This window comes from Numida meleagris, chromosome 1 (genome assembly GCF_002078875.1).
Source record: "Numida meleagris isolate 19003 breed g44 Domestic line chromosome 1, NumMel1.0, whole genome shotgun sequence".
Taxonomy (NCBI): domain Eukaryota; kingdom Metazoa; phylum Chordata; class Aves; order Galliformes; family Numididae; genus Numida; species Numida meleagris.
Genome location: NC_034409.1, coordinates 15,821,232 through 15,842,836, shown reverse-complemented (window position 1 = coordinate 15,842,836; position 21,605 = coordinate 15,821,232). Strand labels below are relative to the sequence as shown.

The window sequence follows — 21,605 nt, the reverse complement described above, 5'->3', positions numbered from 1 at the left end:
AACGATTGTTAAGGTTTAATTAATTTTCCCTTTAATTGTGCTCTAGTCACTGGGGAAAAGTGGTAGGGAGAAAGGTATCTGATTTTAAGATGTTGAGGACAGAGAGACAAAATGATTTATTATCCTTACTCGTCTCGACACCGTAGCATTAGATCTTTCTTTGAGTTGAGGATCTGTTGGGAGACTTGTCCAGATGATATAAGGAGTATCATACTTAGCTCTTAGTCTGGGGCATCGTTTGAAGATGAAATCAATTAGGAAAAACTTGATTCCAGCATAGAGTCCTGAAAAAAATAAATCACTACGGTATACATTTGTAAAGTCATTAAGAATATCACAGTTTTGACCATGTTTTAACAAGTTCATGAACGAAACCATATTATTTGAGTATCTTCATTCACAGTGCTGAACCATTCCTTGGTTCTTCAGGCAGGAAAACCTTTTTCCCCTTCCTCATCCACAGATCTCTCGCTTTCCCAGGTTCTTTCAAACACAAACTTTCTTACTATGTAGATGAGCATTGAAATAATTCAAACATACAGTGTTTATTACCAGAAACATCTTGAAAACATAATATACTTCCAGAACAGAAAACACGTCAGAGCACTAAGCTCTGCAGTTCCTTGCAAGAATTTATACGGCAACAGAGGGCTCTCATGTACTGCATTAAACTCTGCTTTCCAGTTCAGCATGGCTTATCTCATAGAAGGTATTCCCTTGCATTCTGACAGATTAAAAAGGGCTTGAAATACTCTCTTAAGACTTCAGTGAATGCAATTCAGATCTCCTATGAGTAAAAGTAATAAAATAATACCTCACACTTATAATTCAATAGCTACATCAAGCAAATCCATATATCTGTTTAGGTTAACAGGGTTTGAAGTTCAGTTCCACTGAAGCTAATACTCATTTGACCATCTCACTACCTCAAGAAAAAAGAAAAAAAATCAAAAATATTGGTTCACAGGACACATCCTCGTATCTTTTCATTTTCTATTCGTATCTGTTCATTTTTCCCAGCCCTACCATCCTTGTGCCTTCTGTGTACATATTTCATGTACAAGGACATACGAGCAAAAAACTCAAATACAGGACTTCTTGGAAGCCTTGGAGCTGACAGTCTGAAGATCTCTGCTAAAAGCTCATCATAAACTTCCTCTCTTTGAGGGCTAAATGCATTCTCCAGTCTTATTACGTATTCAGATACGGCTTTCAAAAATGCATGCAACAAACAATGCCAAGCACAACAAAGACACTTTAAAAGGCTGCATTATTTATTAATGTATGGTTTCTTTCTTACACTCCAAAATTCCCTCTCTGAAGACGATGCTAAATTTTAAAGCATTAAGTCTAGACCTTAATAGGTAAATTATTTAATGTGTTTACCCATTGCAAGTCCAATAATCCTGTAGGGCAAAAAGCAGGATGCAATAAAAGCTGCCCATAGAACAATGTAGAGCTTCTGTGTTATTTCTGGTTGGACCCACATGAACAAGCTGAAAACAAACAAATAAAATCAAAATTGTATTACCAAGCTTTCCAGATATTGTCTTTTTTAAAAAGGGGAAAAAAATATTAACTTATAATAACTTACTTTTTAATTTTTTCCAGTATATCTGCCATCTTCCCAAAAAGATTCTGCATAAGAAGCAAGAGAATTAAATCCAATTCTTGTGTTATTTTGGTGGGTTTTAGTCCGCATATTAGAAACCAACAAAGTTATCTTACAGAATAAGCAATCCCTGAAAGTGATTTTTTTAAAATAATTTTTTAGCCATTTACGGACTTCACAACTGAGTAAATACAGCACTGAACAGCAACATTTGATGACTTCCATCTAATTTAACACCCTATTCTGCAATTCAAGATTAGTTATTAGAAGTGAAGGGAAGAAGTTTTTCAAACTCACTGTTATGACTGGAAAGTGTTTATATCACTGCAAAAAATTTAAATTGCCAGAATTTGAAAGCTAAGAGCTTCTGTAAGTTGGTAACAAAATGGAAAGTTGTCTGAATCATGTGAGCACTGAAATTTCATGAAGTGGTTATTGAGATCATCAAATTTTGGGCTACTAACTTTTTAAACGGGATTTTTATGATATACTCTTGAAGATTCTGTATAATTCTTAAAGATACAAACAGACCGCTTCTCTGGATTATCAGTGTTATTCAGCAACCTTCTCTAACCGATCCTTGTTGTCACAGCACCTGTAAATTTCATCTTCCGAACAAACTTTGAGAAGTATTAATATAAACATATGAGAAGCACGGTCATTTACTGCTATGAAAAAGAAAGAACCAACAAATCGATACTGTTGCTACCAATGGGACAATCAGTGAAGAAGACTACACTGACGACTTGGCACACTCTACCTGAGGTTAACAATGGCTCACTGCCACAGTGAGCTCCTTCCCTGCTCTCAGTCATATGCCTCCACTGCAACAAGAACAGGGTTTCACTTTTGTCAGATTCATTTACACTGACACTATGAACAAGGGGTCAGGTACGAACCACAACCAGCAGAAGGAAGGATATGAGACTACCGAGTTGGCAATAGAAAGGTAATCTACTTTGAGTGGCTGCACATCATTAGACATGGCACAAGGCTGCAGTTCAACTGTATGGTTGACTCACTCAACTACCAGTGAAGCTCATCAAAATGAATTAGCTGAGAGAAAGTCTTCTCTCATTCTTTGCCACATAAACAACAGATTTCAGGTTAAGGTGGTGGTGTTTAAAAACCAGACTGATTTGGTGACAAGAGTACAAACTGTTCAACTAACACAGCTAAACAAGCAGCAGCCTTTACTTTAAAACTTGAAGGACTAAAGTCTCAAAACTAACTTTGTGACTAGCAGATTTGCGGTATGGACCTATGTTCCAGCACTTTTCTAAGATTCACTGCTTGGTCTACATTTTCAGAAACCTGAATGCATACAGTAGGGAAAAAATGGTCAGAAATGATTTATCTTCCTCTTTGGACCTTGCTCAGAATCATGACTTGGAGAATGTCAACCAGTTCTCCATTTTACCATTTCAGAAGCTCCAGGCATCTTACTGACAACTCTACTGCTTGTAAATAAAGGATGTGAGAAAAGTATTGTTTAAGCATTTGTTTTCACACCCTCTGTAACACGTTGTGTAGGTGCTCTGACCACTTCAGAATGAACCTCCTTGTTTTAGGGAAGCAGCAAAAGAGGCAAGAGTAGCACAGTACCTGCGCCTTCTGAGCCACATCTAGAACAAGCTGAAACTTTTCAGACACGGTCAGGTCCTCTTTTGGGGGTTCCTTGAGCAAGGAAGAGAGATGATCAATTAATTTTTGGCTCAGATGAAACGGATATTTTACAAAACTCCTCGCAACAATGCAACCCCTCCACATTCTTGAAAACAATAGTCTCACTTTAAACAGTCTCTAAGTTTACCAAGTTCCTCCCTTGTTTTAGATCTACTGATTATTTTTTTCATTGATGGTTATCTTTAGTCATGAATGCTTTTCCTGCATGGTATATGCAAATACAGTCATATGAGATTGTAGACAAAAGACAGTAAGTCTTTGAAGCAATGCAGTTACAACGGCTTTCAGTCTACGCCATAGAGCTAAAGTGACCTATTTCTGGCCTAGCACAGAAATGTCATTTTTGTACAAGTTTTACAACTTTTTTTTTCAATAGATCATTGGTCTATTAAGAGTATCAGTAAGTCTTAGTGCATGTTTTGAAATTCAAAGATTCCATCTTATATTAGTACGTAAATTAAAAAAGCATGTAAAGTTAGAATCAGATGGCAATTCAAGTTGGAAGGGACCCTAAGAGGTCACCTAGTCCAACTCACTGCTTAAAGTAGGTTCATAAGTAATTATAATTCATTACAAACAAAACAGAACGCAAGGCTTCTTTAAGTTCCCACAGGATGTAACTTGCCCCAAGTTGTTACATAAACATTTATTCCAGAAATTTCAATCAACTTCAGAATATTTTATGGTGAAGCACCCAAATCTAGGAGTGCTATTAGTTTCTAAATGGCAAGAGAAAGAAAAAGAAGTTGTAGCATCTTTACTTACACCTTATTCCTCTTTCCTGTCTCAACTACTCACACAACCACAAAGGAAGATTTTGAAAGTGCAGCTTTTAACACAGTCACATAGACCAAACTGATCACAGTCTTACCACAGGTTCAGAAACTTCAGGCACAATGCTCCACTGTATTCTCCAACCCCTAGAAGTTATGGAAATAGTTAAAGAGAGCAATTATTTCTTTTCCACCTGCCAACATGGATTGGTTCTAAGAGGTTGAAAAGCAGTTTTCTGCAATAAGTAAAATGGTTTTAAAAAAAGACATTCAAAAACCAGCAAGGAGCCTACCACATGACAAAAGCACGAGTAGTCAACCTCAAACAGCTTCAAATGCAGATAATTTTTTTTATGATATTAGCTAAGTAGATACTGCATAGAATCAGGTACACTTGTGGATTTTACAATAATAGTGAACTGCATGCACAGAACAAATAATGAGTGTTTTTTTAATGAACAATTTGATAAACACACTCAGGAGCCTATTTGCTCCTGTTAATTTTCAAAGAATGGAGTGTCAGATTGCAAGTACTAATCAAGAAATCAGAAAATGATTTTATAATATACACTCTGAAAGGTCTTCACCACAATTTTATGAGGGAAAACACCATAAGCTTATAATAGCATTTTAAAAGATCCTTTCAGCACAGAAAGAAGAAGAACAGTATTTTTTAAGAAGCCTTAATTTTTAATAGAGACCAAGTATGCAAGACTCTGGATAAATTACACTAAGAGCCAAAGAAAAAGACAAAATTGCATGTTAGGTTTAGGTGAAAATTCTCTCTCGGAAGCTGCGGGCTTCAGTATGTAAGGTGATATTCTCCAACTACTCTGAATACTGCAGGGTATTTTTATTTTAGAATTTTTAAGTAACGAGAGATTTGGCTGAGAGCATGCAGTATCGTTTATGATGACCCAAGCCATGGCAAATAAAGATAATTCCTAAGCGTATTCAAAAATTATAGAATTAAGCAATGAAATCAAAGATACTAGAGTTTGAATTTTAGCTTGTTAACTTCATTCACAATGTTATAAAAAATAACAGTTTACAACTCAATACAAGAATAAAAAAACACCATTCAAGCAAAGCGTTACAAGAAAATAATCTAGTATTTAAGTACATACCTGGCTATGAGGTAATTTAGGGACAACCTCAAAATTGCTAAAAATAAGAACATAGGAATGGCCCAGCCATGCCATACAGCATTCATGTAAATCTGCAGATGGAGAAGAAAAAAAAAAAAAGATATGGATTACAAACTCAGGTACAGTGACTCACTCGCACTTTCCCACGGTACTGTTGGGTTCAGAAGAATACAACTCAGATCATGAATATTGATGAATTTTAGCCACTCCAAGATTGACAACAGCAATGCATTAATGAATGTAAAGCTGAAACTATAAGACTGAACCAAATCTTCAGAGATAACACTTAAATAACTCTCAGCTGCCCAAGATCAACTATTTCCAAGGTTGTGATCATGTGAAGGTGTAGAAAAATAAAAAATAAACCTTAAAGTCTGAATCTACTATATAAACATGATATGGTCTAACATCATACAATCATAGAATCCTTAAGAGTCAGAAGGGATCTTTTGAAGGTCATCTAGTCCAATTCCCCTGCAATGAACAGGAACATCTACAGCTAGATAGGTTGCCCAGAGCCTCGTCCAGCCTGGCCTTGAATGTCTTCGGGCATGGGCTGGACCAGGCTAGGTCAGTGAAAGAAACGTAGCAGAAGAACAGGAGTTAGGAGTTACACCCTTACAGGGCATCAGGACAACTCACTGTATTATTTCAGATCAATTAAATCCCAAAGTTAACAATGGTGAGAAAGTCTCCTCCCCAATATTCCTTCACCTGCACAATGTGAAGTACCATTCAGTAAGGCTCTGTAACTTACAGGGGTGGATCATTTAATGAAGAAGTGTATAGCATTTTCACCAAAGAGGTTCATTCTGACAAAGTCAGTTAGAACTACTGTTAGTAACTTCCTTTGACATTCTAAATACTGTGTCTACAGCGTGACCAAAGGAATTAAGATCATTTCATTAACATGAGGAAGAAAAAAAAAATCCAAACTCCATGAAATAGTTATCTCACAGCAGCATGCAAACTTTCTTACATTGCCCCATGAAATTTAGCTCATGGGAACACTTAAATTTAGTTCACAGATCTCATGTTGGCACATTAAATGAAACTAAAATCAAGGCACTTTGTCTCTCATCACTAAATGTGACTCTAATCAATAGAGTGAAACTGATGGTGAAAGATGTCTTCCTATCAAATATAGCCTCTATCAGCTTTTCAGCTCCAGAAAAAGAGATGTTGCAGAGGCTGCAGTAACCATCAATTCACAGAACAGGGAGACGGGAAGCAAAGAATATGAGAACAATATCCATATTGTTCCAAGTTATTTTAACAATTACGAAACAAATTTGGACTGCACAATTGAAATGGCTTTAAAATATAATTTAAAAGGCAACTACACAGTATCTTGTGTTAACTGTAATCCTATTATTTGATTTGACTTCAACATAACCACATAAACCCTCTGAATATATGGCAGTTTCAATGAATTTCCATAAATAATACATTTTAAAATAAGTTCTTACTACTCCTGGAGGAAGAGCATAACTTACAATAAAGGCAATAGCAGAAGTGTAGATAGAATACCAGTCTGATAAGGCAGAAAGGTTCTTCACAAAATTAGTAACGGGTTTGGCACCTCTCTCTGAACAGAGCAGAGAAAAAACACAATTATTAGAACTAGCTGACAGTGGGCTTAAATCACTTGTAAGTGGCAAACAACAAAATCAGAAAATTAATAAGAACATTCAAAACATGCAAACATAAAAAGGCTTATCCAAATTAAGGAAAATAAAAACTTAAGAGACCCCACCAGCGTAACAACAATCAGTTAAGTAATATGATTTCAAAAATTGAAGCGTTATTCAAGATAAAAGTTTTATCTACACTCTTAAGTACACATCAAATAAATAAATCAAGATTTGCATTATTTTTACAACGGTAACTTGGATGCCTATAGTAGTCTGTTCTGAACATTGTTTAGACTGCTCCAAAGAACTCAGCACAGGTCAGCTCATTGTACTGTAAAACAAGCTAAACTAGCCTGACTGGACTCCAAGCCACCGAGGAGTAATTCACAGTTACTACAAAAAAGCTGACCTCAAACCAGGCTAGGTATCTCTTGGCTGCACTTCTGCTGCAGTCAAACTGGTAGCAGCATTTGGCTGCTTACTCTTTCTAAGGCACAGCACAGGACCTCGCTGCCTGTCTCTCAGCTCTGCAGACCTTTGATCTCGCTGAGTGACCAACCCATGCAGGGAGAGGCACTGCTCCCACCTGCAACGTGCTCAGCCAGGCAGAGGCAGCAAAAGCAGCTCTTTTTCAGCTCCCTAAAATACTCTTGTCTTTTACTCTTTCTATTCCTATATGCTCTTTTATAACTTACCTAAGCAACACAGTAAAACAGGAAGGGGCTGTTGCAAGAAGACCTTTGCTCTCTCTATTGGATAACATTGATTTTGCCTCTCCTACTGATAAGCATGAATATTCTTCTTGCACAGGGGAGCCCAGAGGTATCCACCGTTGTTTGCAGCACAGCTCACAGCTTTGAAAGGCTTTCCTCAAGAGAGCCTGCAACTTGCTGTCCTAGTTTGTTTGGCTTGAAATTCAGCTAGCCTTGATGCATTCCCTATGGGAAGTGATTAAACAGCCAGATTTCCTTGAGCATGAGTGACATAAACAAAGCAGCGGGTGAAACAAGTGGAAGGGCAGACTCGAGGCACCAGAGAAGGCACTGACTTGAGCACTGCTTCCAGCAGTTCCTCCCATCTGCTCTGTTTCACCATCCCACACCAAACCTACAGGGAAGGTCACCACTTGGAAAGCACTGCTGATGGAAAGGCCTGTGAGAGCTGCAGGTGGCAGTCAGACACCCTTGAACAACAGGCACCTCTGAGAACCACTCAAAGCATAAGCTCAGTAGTAATTTTTCAAAGGTACTCAAAAGGCAATGCACATTCACCATAGAGAACAGATCACAAGTATGCTCCTGAAGTACTGGTATTGATTCAAAGGATAATAAAATTGCAATTATACTAAGATTAAAGACCCTTATGTGCCTCCCCTCGACAATGCTATAAAGATTTGGGGCACAAAACAGCCCTCTTTTTTCAGGCTGCAGCAATTCTTGTACAGTACAGAACTTCTAGAGGGTTTAACTGCTTTGTTTAACCTGCCATCATCTGTCCTACACCTTCCAAAATAACTTATCAGCTCACTAAGAGAAAAAAATACAAGACACACTCATGGTCTAACCCCTGCTCCTTTGAAACCATAAGCTAAAAGCCCAGCAAGCAAACTACATGGAGCTCAGGAAAAAGTATGTGGGCAGCTCAGGAATAAGCATATTGCCACTGCAGAAATAACCTGTTCTCACTTGTTATGTGTTTTCACATTTTAATTAGCACTACATTTTTACTGCTGAGACACCTCGTGTAAACCAAGATTAAAGGCAAGCTCCTACCACTGTTCACCTAAGTTACTTTGCACTCCAAACACTAATGCAGGATTTCAGAATCATTCCTGCTTCTGAACTGGCAGAAGTATTTCTAAAGTTTGTACGTTGTATGCAGCAGTCCTCTCAACACAGTTACCAAGAACTATTTTTACTTGCAGAAACTGCAATACTTTTAATACTCACTTAATCTTCTCATATTTTCAGTCAACCTGAAAAAAATCAATAAAATAAACTTGTTAAACAGACAACAAGTGAATTACATTAAAATGCAGTCATGTTCATCCAGTCTCTGGAAAACTTCTCACAGTTATAAATTAAATGTTCGTGCATCTAGCCTCATTCTTGCCTCTTATGAAATGTGCTTCTAGTAATATAGGCTATCTTGCATCAAATCAAAAACTGAAATGTAAAAGCTCTACTGCCTAACTAAGCCTCTGCCCATATTTTGAGAAGAGCACGACAGAGCCTGCTAAACAATTCTTATTCTACCTCAGGCTGCAGACAGACTTCAAATTTTGTGTTTCATCCAAGGTACTGACAAACTATTTGAGATAGCCTTCAGTTTAATTATTTTTTATACAAACACTTGCTCATACCATGTAAGAATTTGTTGTTTTTTTGTCTTTGAAGAGAAGCAACTTGTAAAAAGCAAATGATTTCTGACGATCATGTTGGAGATTTACCTTCTAGCACTAAGTGGCTCCTCTGTTTCCACTGTATTCTCCTCTGGTTGAAATCTGAAGTCCTCAACATACTCCCCAAATTTGTCACAAAACCACTTCTGGAGTCTTGAACACACTGTGTGACTACGTTTATCTACAAAAAAAGAAGCACTCTGTATCAGGATATTACTAGAAAATACCTTCATATAAAACTTCATGTGTTCTCATATGCTGGTTTTGGTAGGATAGTAATCTTTGTTACAGCATTTCTGTCTTTCACTAACATTTCTCCGGGAAATAATTTAGTTCTGCCATTCCACAGAATGAGAGACTACACCATGCTTGTAAAGATGACTAAAGGGGATTCCTACATAAAGCGTAAGTTTTGCTGTAAGTCCAGTACATAGGAGCATCTTACTACAGAAGTACAGAAATTACTTAAACATTCTTAACAAATGAGAATTTTTAGTAAACACTAAAATTTTTTGCTGTGTTAATGTTAACAAAAGTCTGACCTAAATCTCAGCACTCCTATTGTGCTGATGGGTCATCCAGAGAAAAGGAAGTGCAATGCAAAATGCTCCTGACCAGAGAACAGGATGATCACCTTACAGCCATGCTAACGTGACAGGAAAAGAAGGTGGAAACTTCAGCAAAGCAACAAAGCACTGCACACTTTCTTTATGCTGGTTTCAGTGGAAGTATATAGCAGGATAAAGCAGCACAGGTGAGAGCAGAACAAACATCTTTTGTGTTGTCTCTCCCTCAGAAAATCACTTTCTAGCAGCAACAGACTATTCTTGGGAAAGAAAGGTCAATAAAACAGTGTAAGAAAGAGGAAATGGCTCACAACTACCCCAGTTTTTGAAAACCAAGGACCTCAATGACAGTTTACAGCTGAGACAGTTTATATTTGAAAATGAAGAATATGAAATAGTTCCCCACATGCTAATACCTGAGGTAGTACTGTGAAGGAAACACTGACCATACAGCAAGACAGATAAAAATGGCAAGCTGTAGTTCACATAAAAGACATTACAGAGACTGTGGGAGTAGAATCACAGAATCCTTAGAGTTGGAAGGGACCTTTAAAGGTCATCTAGTCCAACTCCCCTGCAACGAACAGGGACATTCACAGCTAGATCAGGTTGCCTAGAGTCTGATCTAGCCTGGCCTTGAAAGTCTCCAGGGATGAGGCATCCACCACATCTCCAGGCAACCTGTTCCAGTGCATCACCACCCTCACTGTAAAATATTTTTTCCTTAAATCTAACCTAATTTACCCTCCTTAAGCTTGAAACCATTTCCCCTTGATCTATCACAACAGACCCTGCCCCCTTCTTTCCTGTAGCCCCACTTTACATATTGAAAGGCCACTCTCAGGTCACTGGGGCTGAACTGCCCCAGCTCTCAGCCTGCCCTCACAGGAGAGGTGTCCCATTCCTTGGATCATTTTTGTGGCCCTCCTCTGGTCGTGCTCCAACAGTTCTGTGTTTTTCCTGTACTGAGGACTCCACACCTGGACACAGTACTCCAGGTGAGATCTCACAGCACAGAGCAGAGGGGCAGGATCACCTCCCTCACCGTGCTAGCTGTGCTGCTTTTGATGCAGCCCAGGATACAGCTGGCTTTCTGGGCTGTGAGGGCACATTGCTGGCTCACGTCCAGATGCCATCCACCAGCACCCCAAGGTCTTCTTCAGCAGGGCTGAGCTCAATCCTTTCGTCACCCATCTTGTATTGGTAGCAGGGGTTGCCATGACCCAGGTGCAAGACCTTGCACTTGGATTTATCTAATCACATGAAGTTCACATGGGCCCACTGCTCAAGCCTGTCTAGGTCCTTCTGGATGGCATCTCGTCCCTCTGGTGTGTTGACCGCATCCCACAGCTTGGTGTCATCAGCAAACTTGCTGAGGGTACACTCAATCCCACTGTCAGTGTCACTGATGAAGATTTTAAAGAGCATCCGTTCCAGCACTGACCCCTGGGGGACATCACTCGTCACTGATCTCCGTCTGGACATTGAGCCACTGACCACCACTCTCTGGACTCAATCCTGCAGCCTGCTCTTCATCCATTGAACAGTCCACCCATCAAATCCTTATCTTTCCAATTTGGAGAGAAGGATGTTGTGGGGTACCATGTCAAAGGCCTTATGAAGTCCAAACAGATGACATCAGTGGCTCTTCCCTTGTCCGTTCACACAGTTACGCCATCATAAAAAGCCACTAGTTTGGTCTTGCAGTATTTGCCCATGGTCTCATAACGTTTTATTTTCTGGAAGAGCTTTAAAAGAAAGGAATGGAAAAAACCTAACTGCATCAAACTGCTAGTACTGATCTGATCAAGATTACCTGCTCCATTGGCTTGTGTCTGTGGCTTTGCAGGTTGTTGAGTTGCAGACACCTCTTCAGCTCTACAAAGAAAACAGAAACAATGTAAAATGATGCAAGTTAACTTAAGAGAAAATCGAATGCATGCCCTATTGCAGGATTAAAAATATTCACAATTCACTGCATTTCAGATCCAGGCTAATATCACTATGTAAAGGAGAAGTGCAGTTTAGCCATTTCCTGTCAGCAAGAGCTCCATCTGATCTTTTAACAAAATATTTTAGTATCAATTTTGTTGCATTACTTCTGTCTTTGCATTATATGTTCATTGCAGTGCTGCCAGAAAACTCTTCAGAGCCCTGACTCTTCCCACAGCAATAAATGAAAAGGGATTCCATATTGCAAGCTGATAACCACAGTACTCAAACAATACCACCATTTAATACATGACCCTTGAATTCTGCTGCTGTTAGTACAGTCAATACCACTCATCTTCACAGTGAGAAGAGCAGATATCATGAATTATTTCAAATGATACATTGTTAGCTCTTGGTGCAGAGGTGCCAACCCAAGATGAAACTATATTTTTTTTAAAAAAAGGAAAATTCAAGTAACAGTGTGAAAAACAGAGATGATAATGTTCTAAAACTACACATCAAGAATCAGGCATCACTGGTCACATCTTTCAACACAGGTCAAGAATAATGCTCTCATTCATTAAAACTAAGCATTTTGGAAAACAAGAATGATTTGGCCATTCTGCACACATACAAGGCTTCATATTACATTTGCAGTATCCAGTATGCAGTATGCAGTATCCAGTATGCAGTATTGCTAAAGTGTCTTGAGAACACTTCAAGGATCGGTCCATAAGTCTTTAGCCATCCATGCTACAGAAAGCTTTCTCTAATGAAGAAGCAGCTTTGAAAACAGAACAGCTGCAGGAAACTTTACATGACCCACAACTGTATGATCAGAAAGGTTATTACTCAAAATAACAGCGTGTTAGCTGTGTAATTTCACTGATGCTCATTTAAGCAGACAAGGTAGGTGCTTTCAAGTGCTCCCTTCGTCCCTCACTCCTCAAGAAGGGAGTCAAGTGGGATGGATGCAGGTCAGCAAATGGAGATCACACTGCACTAGGCAGGTAACGGAATATAGATGGGTTTATAGGTATCTTGCCTTTCCTCCAAGAAGTACATTAGGTAAAGATCTCACTGTATTGTCTGCACATGGCAAAGGCTATTGCAAATTTGTGCATTCTGACTGATTAAGTCAGAAAAATGACAGGACTAATTATCTCCCTTCTTCCTCAAGCACTCTCCATACATAATGGGCTTTCCACATTCCTGTTTATTTCTAAAAGGAACATTTAGGAATAGTTTATTGACTTATAAGCTAACTGGATGTCTGTCAAGGTGAACTCAGTGGTTTTATCTCTGAAAACCACTTGTTTTCACTCCTCTGCAGGACTTTTCCACGTTGCTTCTATATTTGCAGCAACTCTTTAAATTTCTTCAGAAGTCACCTAAATCCCAGCAGCTGTTTTTTTTTCCTAACTAAACTTTCACTTGTGTTTCTCTGCAATTTTTCCCCAGTTCTGTACAACCCTGAGGTTCTGCACCCAGACACTCCTCCTCCTTGCTCTTTCCCCAACATGCTCCCATCCCTGCATTTCCAGGTCTGTCTCTCTAAAGACAACGAGCAATTAATGCGATCAAATTTGCACAGATCATTATATAGCAGCATCTTTCTCCCAACACAGTTACACAGCTACACCGTACAGGTGGAACATTTTTAGTCACCATCTGTCACTGCCACCACGTTTCACTGAAAACACATTTTGGTAGGAAGGCCACAGTCATTCACAGGCAGGTTCCCATTGCTTCAACAGCATCCTGGGGGGATGTCACACCTGAACAGCTCTGGTGACAGAACGGAGACGGGATCCCACCACCAACAACCATCAGAGCCTGCAGGCTGGGTCTTCCTCTGACATACTGGGATCTATTTTCAGAAGCAGCTCAGCGTCATTACTCTCTATGTTACTTGGAAAAAAGTCAAGAAAGATCTTATCCAGCAGCAGTCTGGAATACCAGGCTTATTGGCTTCCTCAGTAGCACACCCGAGTCTGGCCTTGGCCATTCCTGGTGGTTTTTCCATTTGTTCATTTTTTGGCACTGTCTTACTTGCCATCTGCCTGTTACTCTTTCCCCATGAAGGACCTGACCTTTACAAATCACCAGGTTAATGACAACTCATTACTGCACCTGTGAATCGGGTTATAATTAGCCACCTCGGACAGATTTGGTTCAGGAAGCTCAGAATTCATTCTTTAGGCTTGTACACCCATTGGGAAGCCCAACACACTACAGCAAGACCCCTGATGGGCAGGAATCATCTTTCCTGCAGTTTTTGAACCACTTCCCATGCCAGAGACCAGTTAGAAGGCTGGAAAATAAGAACTGTCCCTGAAACAACACAGAAGGTTGTGTTTTGATGCAGGCTTCCTAACTGCAGCCTGTACTGAAGAAAACAAGCTGCATTAATGTCTCTGCGACCATGCTTTCCACCCAGAAAAAAGCTGCGGTCAGTAAGGCTAACAGACCAACCTCCTGAGGGTAGGCCATGTTTACACAACTACAGAGGGAACCCACTTAGAAGCGAAGGCTGATTAAAACAGGAAATAGCAAGCTACAGCTAAGAAAAGATGAGCACAAGCGTGGGATTTCTTTTATATACACTTGGGAGGGAAGCATGGATGTTAGAGCTGTTCGTGACTAGTTCATGTGCAACGTTCAAAAATGACAAGCACACATCCATGAGGCTTCCACTCAATTCTGCCCCAAAGAAACGCACAGAATGGTGCCAAACTGTTATTTATGAAGCCATATGACCCAAATGTTTAGGGAACCTTGATGACAAACTGCTGGTCATTTATCTTATCTAAATATTTTGATTTTGTGCATCTTTAGCCTTGACTACAGCTGTGAGTTGAACAGAATGTGAATCAAAAGAATCTCTCCAAAAAAATACACTAAGACCTGACCTACTGCACACAGCCTTACAACAGCTACAGGCTGCTCTCAGTCACATTCAGAGTAATCTTCCTACAGACTAGCTCTAATTCTGAGCTCACAAACCCATCACCATTCCTTTGACAGCTTTTGTGGAAGCCAGACAAGTCTCTGTTGGATCTCAAAGAAACACAGATAAAGACGCACTTCCATGGAAAGCACCTTCCAATATCAGAAACATAAATATTATGCAAAAACGAGGTATTTCCACAATCCAATTTAAAGACAAATCAGTCAGGTATACATGGCATCTCAACCTGAGGGGCTGTTACATACTTGAGTTAAAATACTTTCACGTTTTCCATTTCCTTCCCATTAAAATACACCAAACACATCAGAAGGCTTTATCCTTCCCACACAGATATTCCCACATTTCACATGGCTAATGTAGTTTGTAGTTCCAGAAACAGAAGGGAAGCTCTCAGAAGAACTGTCATCAATTCAAAATTGTGCAAGGTCTCATCTACATGTTTGTGGCCGGAAAAAAAAAAAAAAAAAAAGGAAAAAAAAAACCAACACTCAAAACTACTCTTGACAGGAGGTACTTCAGAAGTAGATTTGGTGACAGGCTGCTAAGTTAAAAATAACTAGATGGACAGTACAGCCAGGGGAATTTGTTAGCAATCCCAGTGCAGTACCACTGCCAAACTTTTGACCTGGGTCTCAGCTTCTTGCTACCTGTGTGGAGTCCCAGCCTGACAGGCATCCTTCCAGTAGAGAAGGTCTTTACCCTTCACAGCAATCTTCACTGTCATCCAAAGCATCTTCTCAAGGGGCAAAGCCAACGATGCCCCAAACAGTGCATGCTTGCAAGATGATGTCATTCAGCAAGGGCACAGTTAGTCAATAAAAATGCACAGTACAAAAGAAACAGTGGCTTATGCAGAACCATTGCCTATTCTCTCTTAAAAATAGCTCACAATGTTACTACTAAAAGGTTCCTATAAGACACAGCTTGTTGGTAAGTGTTGTTGCAGTATTTCTTGTATTTTATTGTGTGACAGAGCTGGAAACAAATTGTAAAACAAGGCAGCAACAGCCCACAATTTACACTAAACAAGTATTACTCACACAGACTATTCCAGATTATTTATGCATTGTTCCACTAGTAAAATGTTACTGGCTTCAGCTGTTGCACCAAATGCTGGGCTGCCTCAAAGTCTATGGAAAACTTCAGCTGAGGGCCTGTTTCTGAATGCTCAGACATACAGACAAGGAACATTGTAACAAACAAAGCCAACTAAACATCCTCTTCTTCCACTCCTCCCTACAAACAATTCGAAGAAATAAGCACGTTCTACATAGAAAAAATAAGTCATTAACTCATTGTTCTCTCCCTGCTGAACGCTTTGCATGTATTTATATAGCTACATGTACTGATCTGCTTCACAAATAATTCTGAATACTGGAATAACTAAAACAATTTCTTTCTCCTTACAATACAGCTTGATTTGTTTCTCATTAGCAGTTCACTTCCGCAAGCAAAGAGAATACATGCAAACATTTTTGTAAGTATATTTATTTGAAGATGATAGGAAAACTTATCTGAGAGTTGGGCAAATACGGTTTTGTTGATGCAAGTACAAGTAACGACTTAGCAAGGTAAATTCACTTAAAAAAATTAAGTTTCTAGCAGATATATATTTAGCCTATTGTATGCTTGACTGTGTCAACACTTTGCCTGTAGTGATAACAGAGGTATTTTAAAATGCCTATAGTCAAGTGCAAACAGATAAAAAGCAGTGGTAAAGAATTTCACACAATGACCACAATTTAAGAAAAAGCCTAGGTAAACCAATTTTTCTTCTTCTGAGTGTAAACTGGGAAGCAGTCTCAAATTTTTTGTTGTTGTATAAGCCTGTCTGTCCCAAAAAGATTGGAAAGTTAGCAAGACAAGTCAGAAAGACTTGGATAAAAAGAGTAATTGGCTGAATGTAATCCTCAAGTGTAACTCAAGTTAAAAGGGCTAGTGTAATCCTTCAGATATCTAAATGGCAATACTGCATTGAGGTGGAGAGGTCATACCACCTTAGTTTAACAGTGGTACACCTGCTAGAGATTTTCTCTGATTATGGTTATCCACTATCCAACAAGACAGATGTTTACAGCTGGAGTGAAAACACAGAGAGCTGAAAGAAAGCCCAGAAGTTTGATAAGCAAAGACCAAACTCTTTTCCCTGTAAAATGCAAATACTTGCAAGTCATAGTCAGACCCCTATCTGGCCAATATGAGACCCTGGGATGCCCTTGTTACTCCCTGTAAAGAGCAACTCCACAGGCAGGATGAGGGGAACCTCCTACAGGGGAAGTCCTTGTCCTTCTTCAGAACTCTCAGTAAGAATGGGATCATTCTCCCCGTTCTGTGATGGGCCATGACCTAGAACCCAGGTGTGTCTGCTCTCAGGAGAAAGCCTAAGGGCCAAAAAGCTGATGGTACAACCGGCACTGTACTCAACTAGTAGCATGTGGAATCTGCTATCTCAAACACCTTCAAGGTAGTGTCTTAGTTTCAGCTGGGACGGAATTGTTTTCTTCAGAGTGTCTGGCATAATGTTATGTTTTGGTTCTAGGAGAAGAACAATATTGATAACACACCAATGTATACAGTTGCCTGCTAAGCAGTGCTATATAGAGCCAAGGCCGTTCACAGCAAAGGGCCCAAGGAGCTGGGAGGGAACAGAATTAGGACAGCTGACTTAAACTGGCCAAAAGGATTTCCATACCATATGACATCAAGTGGAAGGCGTTCTGAAGGTGGTGGGAGTTCATCTCTCTCTATTCTGCTGCCTGGGGGTCTAGCTGGGCACTGGCCGGGGGATGATGAGCAATTGCTTGTGCATCACTTCCTATACACATTCATATATACACAGTGATAAGTATTTTCCTTTTCTCTATCTTAGTAAATAGCTTTATCTCAACCTACAAGTTCTTTAATTCTCTCCCCCATCCCACTGGGACGCGGGGGAGTGAGCAAATGACTCTGTGGTGCTGCCTGGTTAAACCACAACAGGTAGCACATCAGAGACAAAAAGGTGTCCTGAAGCATCAGTTTTACCTGCTAACACTCACACTTTGTAATGCTGTTACGGAGCCAAACAGATATTCTCAGCATGGGGACAGGTCCAAGCTTGTCCCTCTTCCACTGTCCCCAGCAGTTCATTCAAACAAGGAATCTTCAGTCTCAACACTAAATGGAAGTTACACATGCATGCGGCAAAGCCAACCAGCACAGGAGGTAAAAATGGACTCCTACTTCGCAGCTGTACAAGCAACCATAAAATCTCAGAAAAAATCCCCCAGAACAGAGCCATGCAGGTCACATTCCCAGTGTACAATCACAGGAGTAGCTTGGGAACAAGGCTGTTCTGCAAGGACCTCACAGAGCCCCTTCTAAGCATACAGCTTGGGTCAGGACTGCACACAGACCAATCTTGCATGGAACCAGCGATTTTGACAAAACATCAGCCAAAGAAAAAAAATCTAACGCTGTAATAGGTTCTGAGAGTAAGAGGGAATGCCTAATGTGGGTATAAAAGCCTTGGTGAACCTTTTCATCTTAAGACAGTCTTTTCATCTTCAGACAGAAGAAATAAAGAATAGTGTCTGAAGCAATGAAGGGGAAACACTGGAAAAACTGAACTCCACAGCCTGCATAAAGTAAGAAGAGTAAGCAACCAAAGGTAGTACTTAAGCTGAATGCTCAACAGTTATTCACTTTTGTGAATAACTCACAACTCTGTAACTAGAGGCATTTCTTGAAATCACTAGGAAATGTGTTAAAGAGACAAACCAACCCCCACAACTGCTTCTTGTAGTTAACAGTGAACTTCTGAACTACTTCCACAGCTTCCAGTGGTAGATAGCACTGGCATTTTAAAGAGAGGAACAAAGAAATTCATGGATAGCAAGCCTGCAAACAGGGTCTGGATACTAGAGAGGGAGGCAGATCATTGAAAGCAACTAGGCTCACAAGTTCTCCATAAACAGCTCCCATCCCCTTGAACAGAATACCAAGGGACATGGGCTGCTGGCCTAACCATAAAGGCATTTTTATGCGCAGGATAAGTACTGCAGGAAGTAGCAGGTGGTGAAGTTTGTATAGCATTGGAAATCTCATATCCAAGCAAAAGGTTTTGCCTGTTTGCTCTTGCTTGTAACCTCTAAATAGCCAGCAGCATTTACTGAGCACAATTACCAACTCAGCTTGCACTATTTAGTGATGACAACAGTTGATGTTGAACCACAGCTCCAACTACTCAGCCAAGTAACTGCAGCTATGCCGACGAAGATAATGCAGGCAAGTGGGTTAGACCAATAAGGTCACCAAGCTTCTGCTATGGTTCTAATCTCCATGCAGTAAGGCAGACTAAGAAGAGACATCAAATGTGATGCTTAGCAGCATCAGTAACGATGTCCTCAAAGCTGAACAAATTTAGGACTGTGGGGAGGGAAACTTCTCACTGCAGTGGCAAGGAAGGCTCAAATTTCAGCCGCTCCCACACATTAAGAACTGTAGTGTGGTACAGAGGTGTCCCTGCACTCACCAGAAGAGGAGTAGCATGGACTGGGCAGACAGGAGATGACAGTGTTTGAAGAGGCAACACATATCCAACAGCATGGCACAGGCTGTGCCATTCAGCAGCACACAGGGCACACTGATAGCTCCAGGTAGGTCAGACCCCAGAGATGGCGACAGGAAGAACATTCCAACCAGACAACTGTCCAGACATGTCTGTTGCTATGACAGTATGCATGGACATGTAATATGGGACTACTTCTCTGTACAAGATGTACTTTTATAAGAAAGCACATCTTCTCTATGAGCGACTCACTTATTTTAAGAGAGTCTAAGCTGGAAATGGATATTTTCACCCAAACTCCTCATTCAGCAAGTTTGAGACCTCAAGTGGCTTTCAGCTATACAGCAAAGACATTTCTCTTACCTTAAGTACTTCACTGACTTTATGTTCTAGTTTCCTTTCTCTGCCATTCCTCTTTAAAGCCCTTGTCTTAATGTTTCAGCCTTTGTTTCTTCTCTCAACTTCCTGATGTACTTTTACAGGAAAGCACAGCTCCTCCCTCTGTGAATTACTCATCTAAGATAGTCTAGTCTGGAAATTGATATTTTCACCAAAATTCCTCATTCGGAGAGTCTGAGACCTCAAGTGGCTTTCAACTATACAGTGAAGACATTTCTCTTACCTTGCTTTAAGTACTTCATTGACTTTTTGTTCTAGTTCTAGCCTCCTCTGTCGTTCCTTTTCTAGCTCTTGTCTTAATGTTTCAGCATTCGTTTCTTCTCTCAGCTTCCTGAGTTCCTCCTCTGTCAAGTAGGATAGAAGAAAAAGATTTAGCTATCCTGCAGAAAAATAAACTCTAAATATGGCAAATAATGTGTTTTTTTGTTGTTGTTTTCTTGTTGTTTTTTTTTTCCATTTATGCTCCAGCAATGTTTATGTGTTGTGTTATGTTCACCATAATGTTAACAATGTTAATGTTATGTTCACCATAAAAATCAAGTAATCAAGATTTGAAATAACTTCACAAGAAGTGCACAGGTATACCATGTACAAAATGTTCAAACTGCTACAGCAAGTAGAAAAAGGACTTCAAAGTTTTCTTTTACAGATATATCAAAAATAAGCCTTTGGTACAAGCTACCTTTAGCTAAATACAGCTTGACATACCCTTTACCCGTTATTCCCCAAAGAAATAATCAGCAGGAAAGGCTATTTGTTGCTCATAAAATGTTAAAAATAAATAAATCAACAAATCTGTTCCTCCTTTTTCTCCCATGCGTATGGGTAGGAAAAAACATACACATACTCACGAAGTTCTCAAATGCTATATAATTCTCTATCTGTCCACTCCTGGCACACCAATATTTTTACCCAAGTATCCACGTCAGATGGACACATTACAGACCTGAGTACATCACAGTTTTAAGAACAGGTTATGGAATGAGGAATTGAGTTCAGATTTCTATTTTTTTCCAAGGTTGCAGTGTGCCTTACTAAATTCCAAGAAATAATTTATGTATGTATGTATGTACACACCTATATATACACAAATATACATATTCTCTTTCATGAACTATCAACTATGCATAAGGCTTTTTTGCGGCTAATTAGCTTTGCTTTTTGTCACTGGCAGTATCGTTGTCATGATCTTATTTTAGTCTAGAGCTACAACAGACTTGCTGTCACCGATCGCTTTGCCAAGATAGGCACTCAAGAGATGTGACAAATAGAAGACTGGGAATCTCTTTTGTTCTTTCCTTTTTTAAAATGACAAAATTACTCTATTTTTTGTTCTCTGGGCTGTTGGGTTTTTTAGCTCAGACTTGGCAGGAAATAGAACAGCAGGTGTATTTCAAGCTTACAGCAAACCAGAACAGAAATACTTGCTAATTCTTCTATCACCATAGGCAGAGGGGTTCAAGCTTTACACAGTTTTACACGAGTCACAGATTATGTTCTACCCTACAGCAACCTCTTCCGTTTCTTTTCAAATAGTCTTGTAAATTTGTGGTCAATCTGACAGTTTTGATATCTGAACCTTGTCACTTCAATCAGCATGTGCCATGAGGAGGTCGGAAGTCCCACTGCAAGTATTCAGAACATCTGATAAATCCTCTCCCTTCACTGCACAAGGGGCTCCTGCTGAATCTCCCATCGTTTTATCTGCTGTGCAAGTTAGATAATGGTAGATTATCTGTATTCCTGCCATGCTAAGAGGTTTAGAGAGCAGAATTAGGAGAGAGAGAAAAAGATGAACTAAGAGAACAGCACAATGCGACGTGTTCCACTGGGAGGCTACAGGTTGTATTCCAGCAAACAGAAGGAGCGTGCTGTCATCTCACCACTGATGCTTTGTTAACGACCCCAGGAAGAAGACGTGGAGCAGAGAAGTC

The 21,605-nt window shown here is 39.8% G+C and overlaps 1 protein-coding gene across 4 annotated transcripts in view; it reads right to left on the bottom strand.

Annotated features, from left to right (window-relative positions):
* The window catches only part of GRAMD4 (GRAM domain containing 4), a 78,442-nt gene that overhangs the window by 10,152 nt on the left and 46,685 nt on the right, over positions 1–21,605 (bottom strand). For all 4 annotated transcript variants that reach the window (XM_021384654.1, XM_021384656.1, XM_021384653.1 and 1 more), the window contains exons 4-14: positions 19,895–20,015; positions 11,637–11,698; positions 9,303–9,435; positions 8,803–8,828; positions 6,716–6,807; positions 5,199–5,290; positions 4,170–4,218; positions 3,218–3,289; positions 1,595–1,638; positions 1,387–1,496; positions 130–284 (exon numbers count right to left, since the gene is read on the bottom strand). In XM_021384654.1, the coding sequence (XP_021240329.1) occupies positions 130–284; positions 1,387–1,496; positions 1,595–1,638; positions 3,218–3,289; positions 4,170–4,218; positions 5,199–5,290; positions 6,716–6,807; positions 8,803–8,828; positions 9,303–9,435; positions 11,637–11,698; positions 19,895–20,015 (956 nt within the window). The remainder of the gene's footprint in view (positions 1–129; positions 285–1,386; positions 1,497–1,594; positions 1,639–3,217; positions 3,290–4,169; positions 4,219–5,198; positions 5,291–6,715; positions 6,808–8,802; positions 8,829–9,302; positions 9,436–11,636; positions 11,699–19,894; positions 20,016–21,605) is intronic.